Raw genomic sequence first — 17,664 nt, 5'->3', positions numbered from 1 at the left:
TATTCTCTGCCAGTAGTTTTTATTCATTCATTTCTCATTTCATATTGTCCTAATATGTACACTGAGCATGATGTCAAATTCTTGAGTCCATTTCTGATTTTTATCTTTGAGCTCTTCAGTGTTTGTCATTTTTTCAAACAGCCACCCATTCCTTTGCGGATGATCACACCTCAGTCACCACAACAGTCCCCATCACCCCCAGAATACAGCCCCTCTGAGGTTGGTCTAGGAGACCATGCTGGACCTGTAAAGCTTAGAATCCAACACCTCTTGTCCCCTGCCGTAGCACTGTTTCCTCTCAATAGTAATACCCAGCAAAAATCACATTGTGTCTGGGCGTTGTGTTGCACTGTTTGTTTTCAAACTGTAGGTGGGATTTTAGCAAACCACATCAATGTTCTGTATCAGCTTTGTTGCTTCATGGATTCACACGGACCACTGTGCTCAGTTTTTTTTTCACCAACACTATAGATGCATCCATTTAGCAGTATTTGAATAAACCTGTTAGTTTTAGACATGCTAATCCTTAATTGTTGAATATCAATACAAGGCGTTCATGTCTGTAGATATTCCCTTACTATTATTACTTGTTTAGGATGTGAACCCTATATTGATTACCAAAGTTACTTTTCCATGACCCTCACATCCTTCCATCCATCTATGACCCTCTTTAAACCTTTCAGAACAATATTTAGTGTTGCATATGCAATTATTAATCTGTATTGCTGCTTTAAACTTTCTTTTGTTTCTTTCTCGTGATCAGCTTGGTGGAGACCTTGGAGGAAATTCTGCTGTAAGTCATTTTCTCTGACATTTTTAGGTATTGATTACTTGATTTCAGTGCCACACTGCACGTGTCATTTGTTGCATTGTGATTCACAGATGGGAGCTGGTTTTGGTGCTGCTCCAGCTGCAATGCCAGCCTCATTCAATGCCCCCTTTAGTGGTGGCCTGGATGACCTGTTTGATCTCGGAGGTGGAGCTGGTATGCCTATGGGAGCCTTTAGTCCCCCCAAAATGGTGAATCAGTGCACTGGAATACAACCCTAAAAGTTCTGCATCGCCATAGATCAGTTTTTAAAGAAGTGATCTTCTCTCTGCTCAGGTTTGGCTGCCAGCTGCGAAAGGCAAGGGCCTTGAAATTTCAGGCACTTTTGCTCGCCGTGCTGGGGTCTTCCAAATGGAGATGACCCTGACAAATAAAGCAATGAGTGTGATGACAGATTTTGCCATCCAGTTCAACAGAAACAGGTGCAAACAACTTCTACAGCAGCTCATACAGTAATATTAGTCAAGAAACAGAATGTGTGATTTTTTTTTTAAATTTTTTTTAAATTCCTTTTTGTCTTTTTTTAGCTTTGGTATTGCTCCTGCTGGTCCCCTTCAGGTTCTGACCCCTCTGAGCCCAAACCAGAGTATTGAAGTGACCCTTCCTCTCAACACTGTTGGACCTGTAATGAAGATGGATCCCCTCAACAACCTGCAGGTTTGATGTCATATTTTTTCTTTCAAATTTTTTCTGACCATACAAGTTTTTGCTGTAGTTGAACACTATACATATTTTTAATATAGATATAATATATCTATACCAAATTTTAGCGTACGTGCTTGACAGTGATGCAGTTCAGTAAAATAATTATCAGATGCAAGTTAAAACCAGAGGTGCATTGATGTAATCTGTACATCAGTTGATTTAGGTTTTTTTTAATAGCATAAATCAACATACATTCCACGAAGCAGCCCGTTTCCGTTGGGACATTGTTCCTGATAAAACGGCTAATTAATAAAGTCATCCTCACTCCCACTGTTACTCAACCATGCTGTTGAATTCCCTTGCTGAAATTATAACGGGATTAAAACATGAAACAGACATCGGAGCTGTTTCAATAGGTTGTAAGAAAGGGAAAAAATTAGCAGCAGAATGTTTGATTTTGATCTGGGTGGTTCTTTTTAACTGAATGGTGGATGGTTGTTATATGCAGCTGGGGAGAAAAGATAAGAGTGTCAGGGAGGACAATGCAGATTGGTGCGGTCATTAGTGGTCTCTCAACACACGGCTCTTTTGTTTCTACTGGCCTCAGCAACTGTGCTAACCTTTCTACTCTGCAACCTCTAAGCAGAGCTTTGATAGGACCAGCTGTCAGTTTTGGCAGTTTTTCAAATACAACTTATGCTGCAAGTAAAAAAAACAAATCATGCTCAAAATTAGTCTCTTTATATGAATTTTGTTTTAGTTCAGTTAACTGCAACATCTGTTAAATATATTCAATTTGTCACAAATCAGCATAAGGCATTTTCCAGTAATGCTGTGTGCCTGAAACGGACTTTGTTGAGGGGAAACATCTAGCACAGTGATATTCAAAAAATTTAATCTGTATTTATCCACAAAGAAAAGACAGTGTAGCGTTTGCTTTGTAAATTTGCATATATTCTCTCCAGCTAGTTTTTTTAGTTTAATAAAATGCAATGATTTCCTCTTATTGTGTTTTTGTTCTAAGATGCAACAAAATATTGTTTGCATTATTCAGATATATTGTTGATTGACGTCTTCATTTAGTTGTTTGTTTAAAAGAAATGCTAAAAGAGGCCAACATAGTCGAGCCTCATAAAATAAAATAAAAATCTCTTTTGCTGCATCTGTTGAGAACCTGACAGCATTTAATAGTGCAGAAAACTAAAAAATGTGAAAATATTTATCTGATTTGAATTAATATTTATAGACATTGTTGCATAAGACAAGTATGATGTTCTAGTGCAGGTAAGACCAGAATTTAAGGCCAGGAATTGAATACCCAGCACTGCGAAGTTGATGACATCACAGGTGGTTCTTACCTTCTATTAGAGTATTAGCAGAACTGTGCCCGCCACTGTGAATATCTTTTGAAAGTTTGTAATACATTTGGAGATCAATATCAGATATCATCTTTTGTTGCAGGCATGGACACTTTTCCTCCACTCTTAACTATGTATTTAAATATTTTTATTCTTTCAAAGCAAACCTTTTCAAAAAGTTAGTTTTAGTCTCTGCCTCCATTTAGTGTTTTGTCCATTATGATTTTTTTTTAAACATTTGTAAATGAGATCATAGTTATTTAATCATTTACATTTGAAACATTCAATAAGGCTACATTTGTCATCAGAACATAGTTTTTAGAGACCAGCCAAACATTTTTCATATTCTTGGAAGGCAAAATGATATCACCATTGATACCTTTTTATTTGTGTTTCTTTCTGAAAGCATTTAAAGTGAAGCTTTGTATGATTTATGCAGTCCTGCGTTGCACCTCGGAATAAGATGCATTAATAAATTATTCATGAATCATTCTTTTCCCTTCCTCTGGCTGAACTGCTCTTTATAAAGCAGGCTGATCAGTATCATTTCCATCATTTCCTTCTGCTTGTTACTACAGATGCTCTCTTTAAACAACACTTGCTGGTGTGTTTTCCGTACCTTGTACTGAAACCTCCAGGGCTGTAAGACAGCCTGTCAGAAAAGCTTAGGCTAACAAAGTCATTCTTTATTAGATCCACACTTTAGATTCTTTTCAAGTTTCCCTTTTAGTCTCATCTTTTTAACCAGGCTTGACGTTCTTATCTCTCTCCATTTCTGTGTTTATTTTTATCTCATTTTGATGCGTCATCAAAAGCTGTTTATAGATGATTGACTTTATATATTTAGTTTGTAAGTTTCATGTTTTTTTTGTGGAGCTTTCTACTTGCATTGAAACAAAATGAGCATTTCTCAAATGATGATCAGTGTATATATATATATAAATGGAATATATTTTTGTGTAAACTTAAAAATAATGAATTTTGGTAATTTAGAGGAAATATAAGAAGTAAAGAAGAATTAAATAGCATTAATTCAGTGCTGTTTCTTTCTTAGCAGTCTGTTTGAAGCTAATATGTAGAATCGACTGCAAACTCCTTACAAAAAGGTCAGAAATCCCCAAGTCGATTTCTTCCACCGAAGCAACATTCTGATAGGTCTCGGTTGGATTTAATTTACTTATCAGAGCTTTTTGTGAAGAAATCAACCTACAGCTTTTTTTTATTTTTTTTTTCAAAATAAAACTATCGTAAGCTTTACCCATGTTTTTAGATTAGCATGAGGGGCAGCTGGTTCAGTAGTTTCAGTAGTGCCCTGAGCTCTGTCGGACAGGGCAAAAGTCAGCTCACAAACAGCAGATTACAGTGTTGTTAATTTAAATGTATTATTATCATTATTATTATTATTAGTTTTGTTTCAGAGGAAGAGAAATTGAAATTTTTGCAAATGGAGAACAAAAATCCCACTGCACTGTATTTACAATATAGTAATGATACCTTTTTTATGATCCAAGAAAAAACAATAATTCTGCACTGTTCAATCCTGACTAAAGTATAAAATATATGTTGTTCAGACCAGCTTTACTTTTTAGCTGTTTTAAAGCAAAGTGCTTTTAACACAATCAGCCTTTCTTTTTTTTAAAGTTCTGTCTATCTCAAGTTGTAAATCCAACACTGTGTTGTGGTCAGTAATAAAGCGCTCAAATATTGTATTTGAATCAGCATTATGTGGTTAAATCAGTTGATTGAAAAGCTGCCAGGTGGTAATGATGTGCTGTTAATTGACGAGTTGAAATCTAATCTAAATGAACTTATTTGAGTTGAATCTAAATGTCAGGCATGATTTCAGATTTATTTGCTCTACATTTCTATTTCCATTTTATTGTCAAATTTCCATGTTGTTGGCCATTTAAAACATTTTTTGGTGTCTTTAAAATAAGACAAGTAGCAAGATTCCAAGATAGTCTGAATATTTTGTGAAGGATGTTTGAATAATTAGTAGATGACTTATTTTTTCTTCCTGCTGTTGTTTTTCCTCTCACCCTCCACTTGAATTTAATCTCTCCCGCAGGTGGCTGTTAAGAACAACATTGATGTGTTTTACTTCAGCTGCCAGTACCCCATCAGCATGCTGTTTGTAGAGGATGGGAAGATGGGTGAGTGGCTCTTTGCTAAATCGCTTCATTCCAAAGCCTCGAAGCTCCACTGACATCAGCGACAGAATAATGAGCCCCCACTGAAAGATTGATGCACGTGTGTCAGTTTCTGAGCATGTGACGTACGTGGCTGTGATTGTCTACCTGCTGCAGAACTCAGTCATATCCCATGGCAGAGCAGCTTGTATTGCAGCACCACTTTGAGCCTTTTTATCTTTTGTTTTTGTGCTGCTGTCTGATTTGTTTGATGAAAGTGTTTCAGTGTTTCTCCCTGTGGAGACTTCTTATGGGCCTAGCAGTAGGACTGCTGCCAGCGGCTGCGAGCTAATGCTTGAGAACTAGAACCACACCATGGCACCTTGTGTCTACAGTGGAGCCAACCCTCACTGCTTGGACTTTTTTTTTTCACAACTTTGATCATAATCACAACACAAATTGTGTTACTGAGCAGTAGATTTTAGGATGTGTTCTTCTTTTCAACAGAACGGCAAGTTTTTCTTGCCACATGGAAAGACATTCCTAATGACAACGAGTCCCAGTTTCAGATCAAAGACTGCCATCTCAGCTCAGGTAAGGAGAATGATCAGAGAGCCGAATGCATTAGCTGAAAAACACATCAATGTGCAGCATGTTTTCATATGGAAACGGGCAGACAGAGCCATGTTGATCTCAAGTCTAATCCCCACCAGTGAAGCAAATTGTGTTTGAGAGCTCATCAGCTGCATTCCCTATTAATGTGTCATAATTTTAGTTTCACACAAGTGTGAGAGCAGCTGAGCTGGAAAAAAAATCCTAAAGACAGCTTAATGGAGAGTTACCCCTGCAGATTGAATTTCTTCAATATGAACAAAGAAAAATTTTACGTCTTATTGGGTTACAACAGCAAGACCGAGACTTAGGAGAGAAGTTAATTTTGAATTAGTGACTATATCAGCCTGGAGTGAAAATTCTAGGAAAAGATGAAGAGAAAATGAATTCTTCATGGCCTGGTGCATTTAATGATTGTTTCTGCTGACAGACATGGAGCATGACAGGAATCAAGTCAGAGACTTTATGCTAAATAAATAAAATAAAACTAAGCTGTCAGTTTAAACGGGGAATGTAATTATGTTGTGTAAAGGTTGGGGTATGTTCTGTGTACAGATGCAGCCTCCAACAAACTTCAAGGAAGCAACATCTTCACCATAGCCAAACGCACAGTGGATGGGCAGGACATGCTGTATCAGTCCATGAAACTCACCAATGGCATCTGGATGCTGGCAGAGCTCAGGCTTCAGGCAGGAAACCCAAACTACACTGTAAGTGTTCAACTGTTTAAAGTCTAATCATTGATGTACTTGTACTAGTAATGACCTATTTATGAGTTTAGAAATTGATGTTAAAACGTATGTAAAATAATGTAACATATTTAATACCATATTCCCATATTTACAAACCTTGCTCTGTATGAAGGACTTTTAGTCAAAGACTGATTTTGTCCCTGGTTTGGCTTTTAAAGAAAACTTAACTTCTAAAACTGAATACAAAAGCCAAAAACATAAAAAAATATATATATAGTAAAACTAACAAGGAAGCAATGATTTAAAAAGAAGCACACACAAATGACTGCTGAGATTTCTAAAAACTGCTTTCAGATAAGTTTTGCTACCATCTAGAAAATTATGTACATAGTAAAATATGGTTACATCCTTTAAAACTTTATTTTTTGTACTGGTGACAATTGTTATAATCTTTGATATTTCTGCCCCCCCACCCCAATAAAGTTGAAAAGTTGCCTATTTTCTCACAATTTTAAGTCAGCAGCTAATATCCATCAGAAGAAGCTCAGGGAAATTCAACTTTTAAAGGTGTGAGTTATAAATGGTGTGAGAGAAGTTGTCACTGGTGTTGTGGGTGCCTCACACATCAGTTTTAGTTCTGCTTACTGGATGCAGTCAGTCTGATTCAGCGAACATGTTCTGTGCTCACTGCACATCACGGGTCAAGTCAACTGACGTGTATCTGATTGAACAAGCAGCTGGGTTGAACCTTGATGTGCAGTCACTGGCAGTGAACTTGCAGGACAAGGGTGGAGGCTTTTTGTGTAGTGATTGGAGTCTGGAGCTTGCATTGTGTGTACTGCTCTGTTCATTGTTGCACGTCTCTGCATTAGCAGCACGCAGCACATCAGTGATGGATTGATTCTGAAGTAGAGATTCAGCTCAAGTCATCTCCAGTAGCGACCTTGGTGTGACTCTCCTCCCTGCTCATTTCTCCGTCTGCTTTCAGATCATGTTTTATTTATAAGGTGCCATCAACTATCTTTTTGTTTACTCCTGTCATGCCCAGTCAATTTTTCAGTCCCCCAAAGTGCGTTCATTAAAATCCTCAGATATTTTCACCTGGTTCACACATGCCTCAGTTTATCATCGCCTTGCCTAACCTGATGGGAGAGAAATATGACTTGTGTAGTGAGTGTCTTGAGTGATGGAGGATTCTTTGTTGAGCTGGAAGACATTTCCATTTTTCATATTTTGATTTCCCTGTGCAGCCAATTGTGCCCAACTTAAATGAGTCAGGAGGCTGTTTTTGTTTCTCTTTCTTCATTATGTTCTCCAGCCGTCTTTATGTCGTTTGATCCAAATTGTTCCTCAATGTGGCAGAAGTGTTCACGTAGGTTTTTCAGATAGATCACAAATTGAATGGTGTATAGATGGGTAGACGTTCAGGTTTACTTTGCTGCACCGTTGTACTCCGGTGTTTGTTCCTCTGAGCTGCTGCCTGCTGCTCGCTCCTCGTGATCTCTTGGCACAGAACATTAAAGTCAAGCTGCCGAAGCCTTTTGTCGACTTCTATTTTTAGACCTGAAGAAGTAAAGCGCTGCCGCTGCGTTTTCACTGGGTTTCATGTCACTTGATAAAAACAAGGCACTAAATGGGTTATTCTTCATTTTCTTGAGAGAAAATACTCGCGGGTCGTGTTTTATTTCTGCTGCTGTGCTCCTATGCAGTTTTAAGGCATGAATGGAACTTGGCCTATTTTTCCGAATATCTCAGAACTTGATTGACTTCAACTTTCCCATGATGCCTCACTACTTGAGGTATTATTTCTGTGTTCCTGTTCCACACTCCACACTGTTTTTGGTTGACTTTGCAGTCCACTAACAATGGAAAAGGGATTTAGAAGTTTTAGCCATTAGCTATGATCTGCTAATTTTTGCTTTTAGTCATAGCTTTGCCACATTTAACTTTAGCAACTGTTTTAGGTTAACTACTGTTTTGCTAGTTTTAGCTACTATTGTTCCAGTGTTTGATGTTAGCTATTTGTTTGGCTAATTTTAGCTATTAGATACAGTTTTGCTGCCTTTAATTTTTTTGCAACAGTTTTACTAGATTTAGCTTCTGTTTTGATCATTTTACCCTTTAGCTTTTGTTTTGGCTATTTTGCTAGTTTTTTTAAGCTACTTTTGATTATTTTAGCTAGCAAATCTCAGACGAGTCATTCAGCACTTAGTTTAAGTTGGCTTTGAGTGGGCTCTCCAAATGAAGCATACCTTGGAAACAAAACTACTTAGGAAAATTAAAATTAAAACAAAGATTTCTTTTTTTTATCCCTTAACAGGCATAACAATGTTTTTATTTATATTTCAAAAAGAGACATTTTCAGATGATATTGCACAACATGCATCCGAGTGATTTTTCTAACATTCCTATCTTTTCACACATTCACACCTTCTTTTGGCTGAAAACAGCGTTCTGCTCCAGATAAAAACATCTCTCTGAAGGTGATGAGAGCAAACCAAAAGTGTAAAGTCGCAGCTCAGGCTAAGAAATGTCACTGCCAGCTTTTTCACTGCAGTCCTCCTCTTGTTACTTTGTCACATTGATCTCATCTTGTCTTTTAATGTCTTGCTGTTACATAAAAATGTATTGTATTGGCGGGTTTATTTTTTATTCATGTCCAAGCTTGTGTAAACTGTATTTAGTAGAGCATTTGGTTGCTGCTCATCTTTTTGATATAAAGCTGGGGTGTTTTCATCTGCCATCTCTTGTCCCCATGGCAACAATGTCACCAGTAATACCGTTTTGTTTTTTTTAAATTTTATCTTCAACCCACCTCTTGAGTTGGTTCGAACTATTTTCAATAAACTCAGAAATGGACACCACAAAGCTCCTTTCCACTCAAAACATATGTGCTATTCATCCACACTATTTACAATTACCTGGAAATTTTTGAAGACAAAACATTAATCCACCACTCAAATGTTTTTCATGTCTTCCTACTGGTAAGTCTTGGTGAACATTAGTTTAAAAAATTTAACTGCTTGTTACATTTTCAAAATTATTAAAAGTAGTAACAAAAAGTTTTTTGTTGTCATTTAAAGAATTGTTTGTTCTCAAGGATTTGCATTTATCCATCTACATTCTGCTACTTATCTGTGATTGGATTGTGGAGGCAAGAGGTCCAGAGAAGAAATCCAGTCATCCCTCTCCTCAGCAATACTTTCCAGCTCCTCCTGGGGATTCCCAGGGCATTACATTACATTCCCAGGCCAGACAGGGTATATAATCCCTTCAGTGAGTTTTGGATCTACTCTGGTGTCTCTTCCCAGTGGGAAATGCCCAGAAAACCTCCAAAGGGAAGTTTCCAGGAGACATCCTAATCAGATGCCTGAACTTCCTCACCCGACTCCTTCAAAGTTAAGGAAAAGAGACTCCTGTATATGCTCCACTTGAATGGCAAATCTCCTCACCCTATCTGTAAAGCTGAGCTGACCACCCTATGAAGGAAGCTCATTTCAGCCACTTGGATGTGAGATACTGCTCCTTTAGTCTAGCTCCATACCTCATGACCATTGGTAAAGGTTGGAACACAGACAGACCAGTAAATCGAGAGCTTTGCCTTTCAACTTGGCTCTTTCTTCACCATGACCAATCGAAGCAACCCAGTGTTTCCACTACAATTATCCAAGGAGGGTGCCCCGCCCTGTCTACAGAACTGAGCACCCTGCCTACAAGTAGGAGATTGTAGCACCTCAAACCTAGCATTAGTACTGTTGTAATGCTTCACTATTCAATTCAACTCGTTCTTGATCACGAGGTGTCCATTTCCTCATGAGAACCATGGCCTCGGACTGTGGAGGAGCTGATTGTCATCCTAGCAGCTACAAGGTCATGAAAAAATTGCATAAGGGGCACTTCCTTTTTCACTGAGAAGAACGCGGTTGGATCAGCATATTAAAAACACTTGTGTGATGATTCCACAGGTCGACACGGTGTAGACACTAACGTATACATCCATCAGTAGCTGCATAAAATTATGCATAATTGTGGAACAATGGCAACTGTGGTGCCACTGGAGAACATCACCAGTAGAAGACTTGGAGGCAGTGTTTTGGGGGATCACTCCAACCAAATACCAGTTGGATATTTCAGTCTCTGAGCCGCATCATGCCAGCTGTGTGAGATGATCTCATCCATATGATGCCCACATACTGTATTTCAAATTCCCCTACATTGTGACTGAAATCCTCAGATGTTGTGTAGTGACTTGTTTTTTGACATCTGCTATGTAATAAATAAGCCTCTAAGTTTTATACCAAGCTCCTGAGTGCCTCTGTGTAATTATGTATTATGCAGCTACACACAGACTCCCACCTCTTTGTGCATGCGTGACAAACACATTTTTACATCCCACTACTCATTTAGGAGGGTCTCTGATAAACTTTCTATTAAATTCATAATTTTCTTGCATATAGACATCATTTTAGATTGTGCGAAGAGGAGACTCCCACGTGCAGACCATATCTGCATCTATTTGCATATGTAAATGGAGGTGTGTCAGGGGAGGTGTCTCATGTGTGCTCAGTTGCACATTAGTCTGGATGTATGAAGGAATGGAGCTCAGAAACATGCATGTGCATGGTTCGATAAATCTGAATATTTCGGTGCACACACAGTTTTTAAATTTTGCCACTATGCCAACATTCTGTATGAAAGCTGCGTGCTCTTTTATACACGAGACCTCAGCTGCTTACTTGCTCTTGGTGCGAGCCCTCTCCTGAGGGCAGTTTACCTTTGGAGACCTACCAGGGACTGGTGACCCTGACAATATAGTCCCTAGGATAACGGAGGTACTCAGACTCCTTCACCATGTTAATGTAGCAATTTTGGGAAGAGGAGGATTTGCGTTTATTTCTAGAAAATGCTTCTGTGCATCAAACACCTGTGTATCTAACATGTTCTCTGACAACTCTCAGCTTCTGTTCATGGTTTAACAGTTCAAATACAGCATCACTTTATCAAAGCACATTTACTTGTAGTCTTTGGTTTGACTTATCACAATGCTGCAGTCATCTTGATTTAAATATTTACAGTTTTTACAAAGACTGAAGCGCTATTTTTGTCTCTTCTGTTTGTTGCAAAGAAAACAAAGGAAACCAAACCATGTTGTAAATTTAGTAACAAAGCATGGTGAACATTATAAAAGCTCTTTGATACATGGCCTTTATTTTCTGAAAATGTTCAGACCAATTTGGAAGAACTCATTAATATTAAACACAAACTTCTCTCTTCTTGCTTCAGTCTTTGCTTGTGTACTCGGATGTGATATTAGCAAAAAGCAGAGTTCAGCTTAAAGCTGTCGTTACTGGATTCTTTCAGTTGCTGTTTCTGCTCGTTAGCTTCTGCTGCTGATGAGAGCACAGTTGTCTAAAAGCTGCCAGCAGCAGCAGCGTGCATCAGTAAAGAGTTCTGTGTACCAGCACCGAGCTGTGTGGTACAATCGCTTTATTTAACAACTCTATGGTAACCATCACACCATCACATCATTAACATACAGGTGAATAACTGATCACTGTAATTAAGATAATGGAGCAAACATTGAGGTGCATTAGTGTCGCTGTTACAGGAACAAACAGACATTTTGGAGCTTAAAACAAAATGACTGAGCACACCGCCTTGTAATTAGGATGATGGAGGATTACTGAATATTATACAAAGAAAAAAATCCTGTCAGCACAGCAGCACATATAATGTAAGGAAAAGGAGGCCCTGCCTGTTCATAAATGGCAGAAGGAAGTAAAGAGGCTTAAAAAAAACCACACATTTTAAACGGCTCCACTTCACCTGAAGGAGCTGCGCTGAGATTAGGTCACTTTTCGTTTTTTGACTTGCTTGTATTAACTGTAAACCCCACACCATGACACCTCCCCCTCCCCACACACATATTTTACATCTCCATGTTTATGTAACAAATGTAATTCACAGCAGTGTCTGTGGTTAAAACACTGTGATGATCTGCGGGTGCAGCTGAACGTGTTTCGCTGTCAGGCTGGGAGAAAAGCAGGTTGTTGTCCCCCCCACTGAAACATACTGGTCATTACGGTTCCTGGTTCTCACAAGGGAGAGCACAGCTGGGTTTCATTCAACAGAATTTAATTACAGATGATTCTTTTGCTCCTTAAGTTTCCTCTTGTTGTCTTTTTTTGCTATAAAGTGATGTCTGCAACATCCTAATAGAATGTGAGCTGCAGCTGCCTGGTGTTTTCTGTAAACAGTGTGCTTCTGGGATGTGAGAAACCAATATCTGCAGTGTGACTGAGAAGAAGAAAAAAAATCTCACTTTGCAGGGCTCCATTAAATCCAAAACCTTCTCCCAGCTGAGACCAACATCAAAGAGCGGGCAGCTTCCTCTTATTTCTTCCAGCGGGCTTATGTATCTATGTTTCTGTCGGAAGGTCTGCCAGAGCTTGATAAGACTGAATTAAGGAGGTTTTAATACAAAGCTTTTCTTTCCCCTCGTGTGTAAAACAATGAACTTGTGGTGTTTAAACGAACGATGAAGTTATTAATGAATATTTATTGCACTCTAAGCTCACGAAGTTATTACCAGTGCTCTTGTTGGAAGTTCCTTTGTAAGACAAATTGGAGGAAGTTCTTTACCTTTTTACAAACTTGTGCCTTTTATGTTTGCTTTTAAGACAGGAAAAATGAATTAAGATGAAAAAAAAAGCTTTTTATTTAGGTTGTCTGAAATGCTGCCTTTGAACAGACGAGAGTCATGAGTTAAATCTTCAATGTTTCCGTCTCCGTCAGGTCTCTTTGAAATGCAGAGCTCCGGAGGTTTCCCAGTGTGTGTTCCAGAGCTACGAGGCCGTGCTGAAGAACTGAACGGACGCTCGAGCGTCCATCCAGCCGCTGCACCTCAGAGCTCCCAGCATCATCATCTTCTGCTGCTCTCTCTCTCGCCTGACCCACAACCGTGTAAGAGGCTCACGCAGCGCAGGAACGCCTTCCTGCAGTGTCTGACTGCGGTCTCTGTCATGCCCTTTCATTAAAATATTTAATGGTCCGTTGTAACCCTTTTAAATATCACCGTTACGTCCCCTAAGACTAAAATCTTCTGGGTTCACTCTTTGGGCTCTGTCTCCTCTTTGTTTATCCTCCCTACATCCTTGAGTTCCATCATCTCAAGCTAAAATAAAATATCAGAGCAGCTTGAACACCCCCACCAAATTAAAAAAAATAAAAAATCACGTAATGACCCTTTTTCATTCAGGGACAGACGGCTGCCAGATTTCTGTCCCTCCATGAGGCTAATAATTTTCTAGCCCCTTCTGGGTAGATTTAAGTCTATTTTTAGCATCTGCAATCAGCAGGTGAATCGTCACTTTCAGCATATTTATTTGTGGGTAATTTCGGTTGAGGTGCAGTAGAAAGAGGCTGCCTGTGCCGGGTAGCTGTCGGCTGCAGGAGCCCAACATGAGACACGAACACCTTAAACTACGCTATTGTTTCTTGTCATTTTTTAAGTTTTGTTTGTGTGGAACAGCAGATTTGAATCTGAGAGCAGAATGTTTGTGTGCGTGGAAACTGTTTCTTTACATTTTTACATCAGTGTACCTTACTATTTTATGGACTAGCAGCAAGAAGTTGCTGACTGCTCTTTTGCTTTGTCATTCCATGGTTTAATTTGTGTGTAAGTGTACATGTGGCAAACTGGGAGAGAGCCTCGGGGTGTGCGGACGTTTAGTTTCCTCTTCTTCGCCGCTTCTCCGTGCGTCAGCAGCAGCCTCTTGGGCTCTTTGCCACTTTGCTCTTTGTGTGTCTCCATGTTCCACGGCCACTGGAGATGAAGGCCCGAGTGACATAGTCATATGATTTGTTACATTCTCGAGGAGGGATAAAATAAACCCCTAAATGTAGGTGGTGTTACCTGAAGCAGGGTGAGAACGTGTGATCCAGCCGTTTCCCTCAGCTGTCATGGATAAGTGCACCTTGATCGAACTCTTCTGAGTGTGTGGCGACGGCTGATTCAGATTAAATGCTGTATTAATTAATCAGGTGTTTAATCAGATGTTTTTGATTTACTTAGCTTTGTTTGTTGTGCGTACAACATTTGAGAAGAATTAATAAAAGTCTTGATGAATCCACAGTTTTTTCTTCTTCTGTTGATTTGTCTGAGAGGACGTAAAACATTAGCTCAGTTTTATTTGCTTCAGATCTTTATAGATCCCGTGACTCCGTGTGTTCTCACCACACTTTACAATCAGTGGTGACCTTCTCTGGTTGCCAGCCAGTGTTTCAGACGTGATGTTTAAAGTTTTATATGCAAACAAAAGCAGAGTGCTCCTCATGCCTTCCCAACAGAACGGTGGCACTGAAGCTCCGGATGAGGTTTTGTTTTATTATATTTAAGCTCAAAGTGCCTTTAAAAGCGTAACCAGGTCTTCCGCTGGTTGAGCTAATGTGGAACACAAACACTTTTCTTCTCCGGTCGTGAAAGAGAAGTGTCGTTTTGTTCAGCAGTCGAGCAGTGCTGACCTGAAAATGTCAAAACTCCAAACCTGTGACAAGTGTCGGATCAGGTTCTGTAAATGATATCTAGAATATTATTGATCCTCGTGATAAAGGCACCTTTACAGGGGTTGCCACCTCACTGTCTTTAATGGGGAAAACTACATAACAGTTTGATTCAAGAAAATACTCTTCGGGATAAATTTATCCCGACGTTGATCAGATGAATATCAGGTTCATTATGTGGGCTCATTTGCACAAAATTGTTTATGGACAAAAACTATTTTAGATTTGTTATCATGCCCCATGACCTTTTTATTTATTATTTGACCTGAGGTATTTCTCAGACAGCTTTTATAAAATGTGATGATCAGTGTAAAATAATAAAAATCCATTTTGCTGGAATAAATTAATATTTGTAAACACTCAAAAGTGCAGGTTTCTAATGGGCTGGTGCATTTGACATCCACATTTCTTACATATTAAATATTTGAGGTTTGTTGTTTTAATTAGAAAGACCAACATTTAACTACACTACTAAAGTCCCAAATCAACTTTGGTTTAATTATCCAACGGTTACCTGATTGTTTGTAATTATCCATAATCTATTATTTAAAATGCATAAATCTTTAACCCTATTCTGGTCACATTTGACTGTTTTATAAATGTTCTCTCCAGAAACCAGTATTTCCATTAATCTGATTTAGATGGAATTTCACAAATTTGATAACGCAGGTTGTTGAAACCGATAAAAAAGTATATTTGAGATGTTTTGTTCAACGTTGTTACATCCCCCTGTTCTTGCTCAAAATGAACCAATGACTGTGTGAGACAGGTGTGTAAAAATGACACACACACACACACACACACACACACACACACACACACACACACATACTGGTACATAAACATTCTGTCTCTAATGGGACTTTTTCCCAATGAGAACCACACCTGTTGGCCTCCTCACAAACGCAGCATTGTTTCTGTCGTACAGAAGTGTGGAACGTTCCTCACATCTCTTATGTTAAAAACATTAAGGCCTTGCTGACGAATCAACCTGCTCAACATTATTCTTAAGGTTTCATCAGATCTTGTTTCATGACACTGGTGACGAGTGGGATCAGGAACCTGACATGAAAGATGTTCTATAGAAGAAACACTCGGAAATAGAAAACAACAGAACAAAAGGCCTGTTAGCAAAATGTCCAGTCACTGGACAAACTGAAGCACGATGGCTGCCACAGCCACCTCAGCAAACACAAAAATACATGCTAGAAAAATTATTGGGGAAACTTTGACCAGGACAACATTGCGGCCATTTAAAATTTATAATTTGATTTGACTGAGTTATATTCGTAGCTCACATCCTGGCACTGAGATGTTTGTTTTGATATAAAAGTTGTGGGGGTGCATGCGGTTTGGGCCACATTAAAGTTGACGGAGGCAACAAGATACTGAGCTGAAAACTGATGTGTAGCTAGCCAAATTCTTAGCTTTTAGCACTCAATTTGCTACTTTTAGCCTTTAGCTAGGCTTCTGCTACTTTGACATTTTGCTACTTTTTACTTTTGGTTCAATTTCAGCTTCGCCATCAAACTTCAGCAACCTTTCAACTACTGTGGAACAAAACGTCAACTGTGCACATTATTGATTTGGCTACTGAAACATTTCAGCTCAGTGTCGGCTTCTTTAGCTGCTCCCAGCAATCCTGTCACAAGCTGCATGATCTTAGATCACTGAGGCCTTAAGTCATGAAAAACAAGATCAAATGAGATGAGATCTAGTGGCTCATGTGGTCAAAAACATCTGCTTTGCTGGACAGTTGATCATTCTCCTGGTGTTAGAAGATCTTCAGTTATTCTGAAGGACGTGTGTGAGCTGTTCCTTTGTTCCCCTCACACCTGTCCATTGTGTCACCCAGTGGAGTGATGGCACACGTGGACCTTGCTCTGCAGAGACCCTGGTGACGAGCTATTAAGTCAGGAGATGTCTGTCCAGTCATGCGTGCCCACACACACACGCACCATGTCATGATATACAGTGTGTGGCTCCTGCCTCTTTGCCATTAATTTTCCTGCGTATGGGAGCTCCAAGCTTTCACGCGCTTTGCGCACGACATGATCCTATTGGATGAGCAGTGCAGGGGATAATGGGGATGATGGAGATGGGGGGGAGGAGGGGGTGCAGGGCTCCTGCCTCTCCAGCAGCACACACAGCTCCTCATCAGACTCCAGATGCCTTCACAGCAAACGCGCCTCGGTCGCCTCCGTGCTCGCGCGTTCTCTCCTGAATCTCGCCGCTGGTCATCTTTGTGCAGCTGGTAGCGACAACACTGGGAGGTAATTTTATTCACCCCCACAAGCCATTTCAAAGCACGTGGGGAAGCTTTATTTACGCGCCCCGCCGCTGTGCGCCTTCCTCCCCCTCCTTTTCTGATGGTGATGATGGAGGAGCGCGGCGGTCGGTGGCGCATCGCCGGGAACGAGTGAGAGGAGGCGCAGAGGAGCTCCTGCACGAAGACACCTGGAGGAGGATTGTGTCCGGGAGGAGGCGGACTTTAACGCTTCCTGCCTGGGGGAAGAGCTCTGGGCTGGGGGAGCCCCTCTAAAAAAACCACAAGAGTTTCCCTTCATTCGGCGGATGACGGTGATGACGATGGTAAAGATGGTGGAGCTGGATTTGTGACAGTCTGCGGCGAATTCACCCGCGAGAGAAAAGTTTCCTTTTCATTTTATTGTTTTTATTTTTGGGTGAAACGTGTAAAACACATCGAGGCTACGGGGTTGAATTCCGGAGCAGCAGCAGCCCTCTCCCTTGGTGTGTGTGTGCGCGCGCGCCCGCGTGTGTGTGACATCTGCCTCCGCGGCCGTCGCTGTCCATGGTGCTGAAGCCGCGCTCCAGGG

The 17,664-nt window shown here is 40.0% G+C and overlaps 1 protein-coding gene across 2 annotated transcripts in view; it reads left to right on the top strand.

The window, feature by feature from the left end:
* Positions 1–14,375, top strand: part of ap1b1 (adaptor related protein complex 1 subunit beta 1) — a 28,787-nt gene extending 14,412 nt beyond the window's left edge. The window contains exons 16-24 of one of the 2 annotated variants that reach the window (XM_037680407.1): positions 142–219; positions 764–793; positions 883–1,020; positions 1,106–1,251; positions 1,357–1,486; positions 4,901–4,985; positions 5,469–5,555; positions 6,129–6,283; positions 13,061–14,375. In XM_037680407.1, the coding sequence (XP_037536335.1) occupies positions 142–219; positions 764–793; positions 883–1,020; positions 1,106–1,251; positions 1,357–1,486; positions 4,901–4,985; positions 5,469–5,555; positions 6,129–6,283; positions 13,061–13,135 (924 nt within the window). In that variant the 3' untranslated portion in view covers positions 13,136–14,375. The remainder of the gene's footprint in view (positions 1–141; positions 220–763; positions 794–882; positions 1,021–1,105; positions 1,252–1,356; positions 1,487–4,900; positions 4,986–5,468; positions 5,556–6,128; positions 6,284–13,060) is intronic. The other variant, XM_037680406.1, reaches the window with a different exon arrangement.
* Positions 14,376–17,664: the final 3,289 nt, after the last annotated feature.

This window comes from Nematolebias whitei, chromosome 8 (genome assembly GCF_014905685.2).
Source record: "Nematolebias whitei isolate Nwh7 chromosome 8, NemWhi1, whole genome shotgun sequence".
NCBI lineage: Eukaryota > Metazoa > Chordata > Actinopteri > Cyprinodontiformes > Rivulidae > Nematolebias > Nematolebias whitei.
The sequence above is the reverse complement of the archived record's forward strand: the minus strand, read 5'-3'. Positions and strand labels throughout refer to the sequence as shown.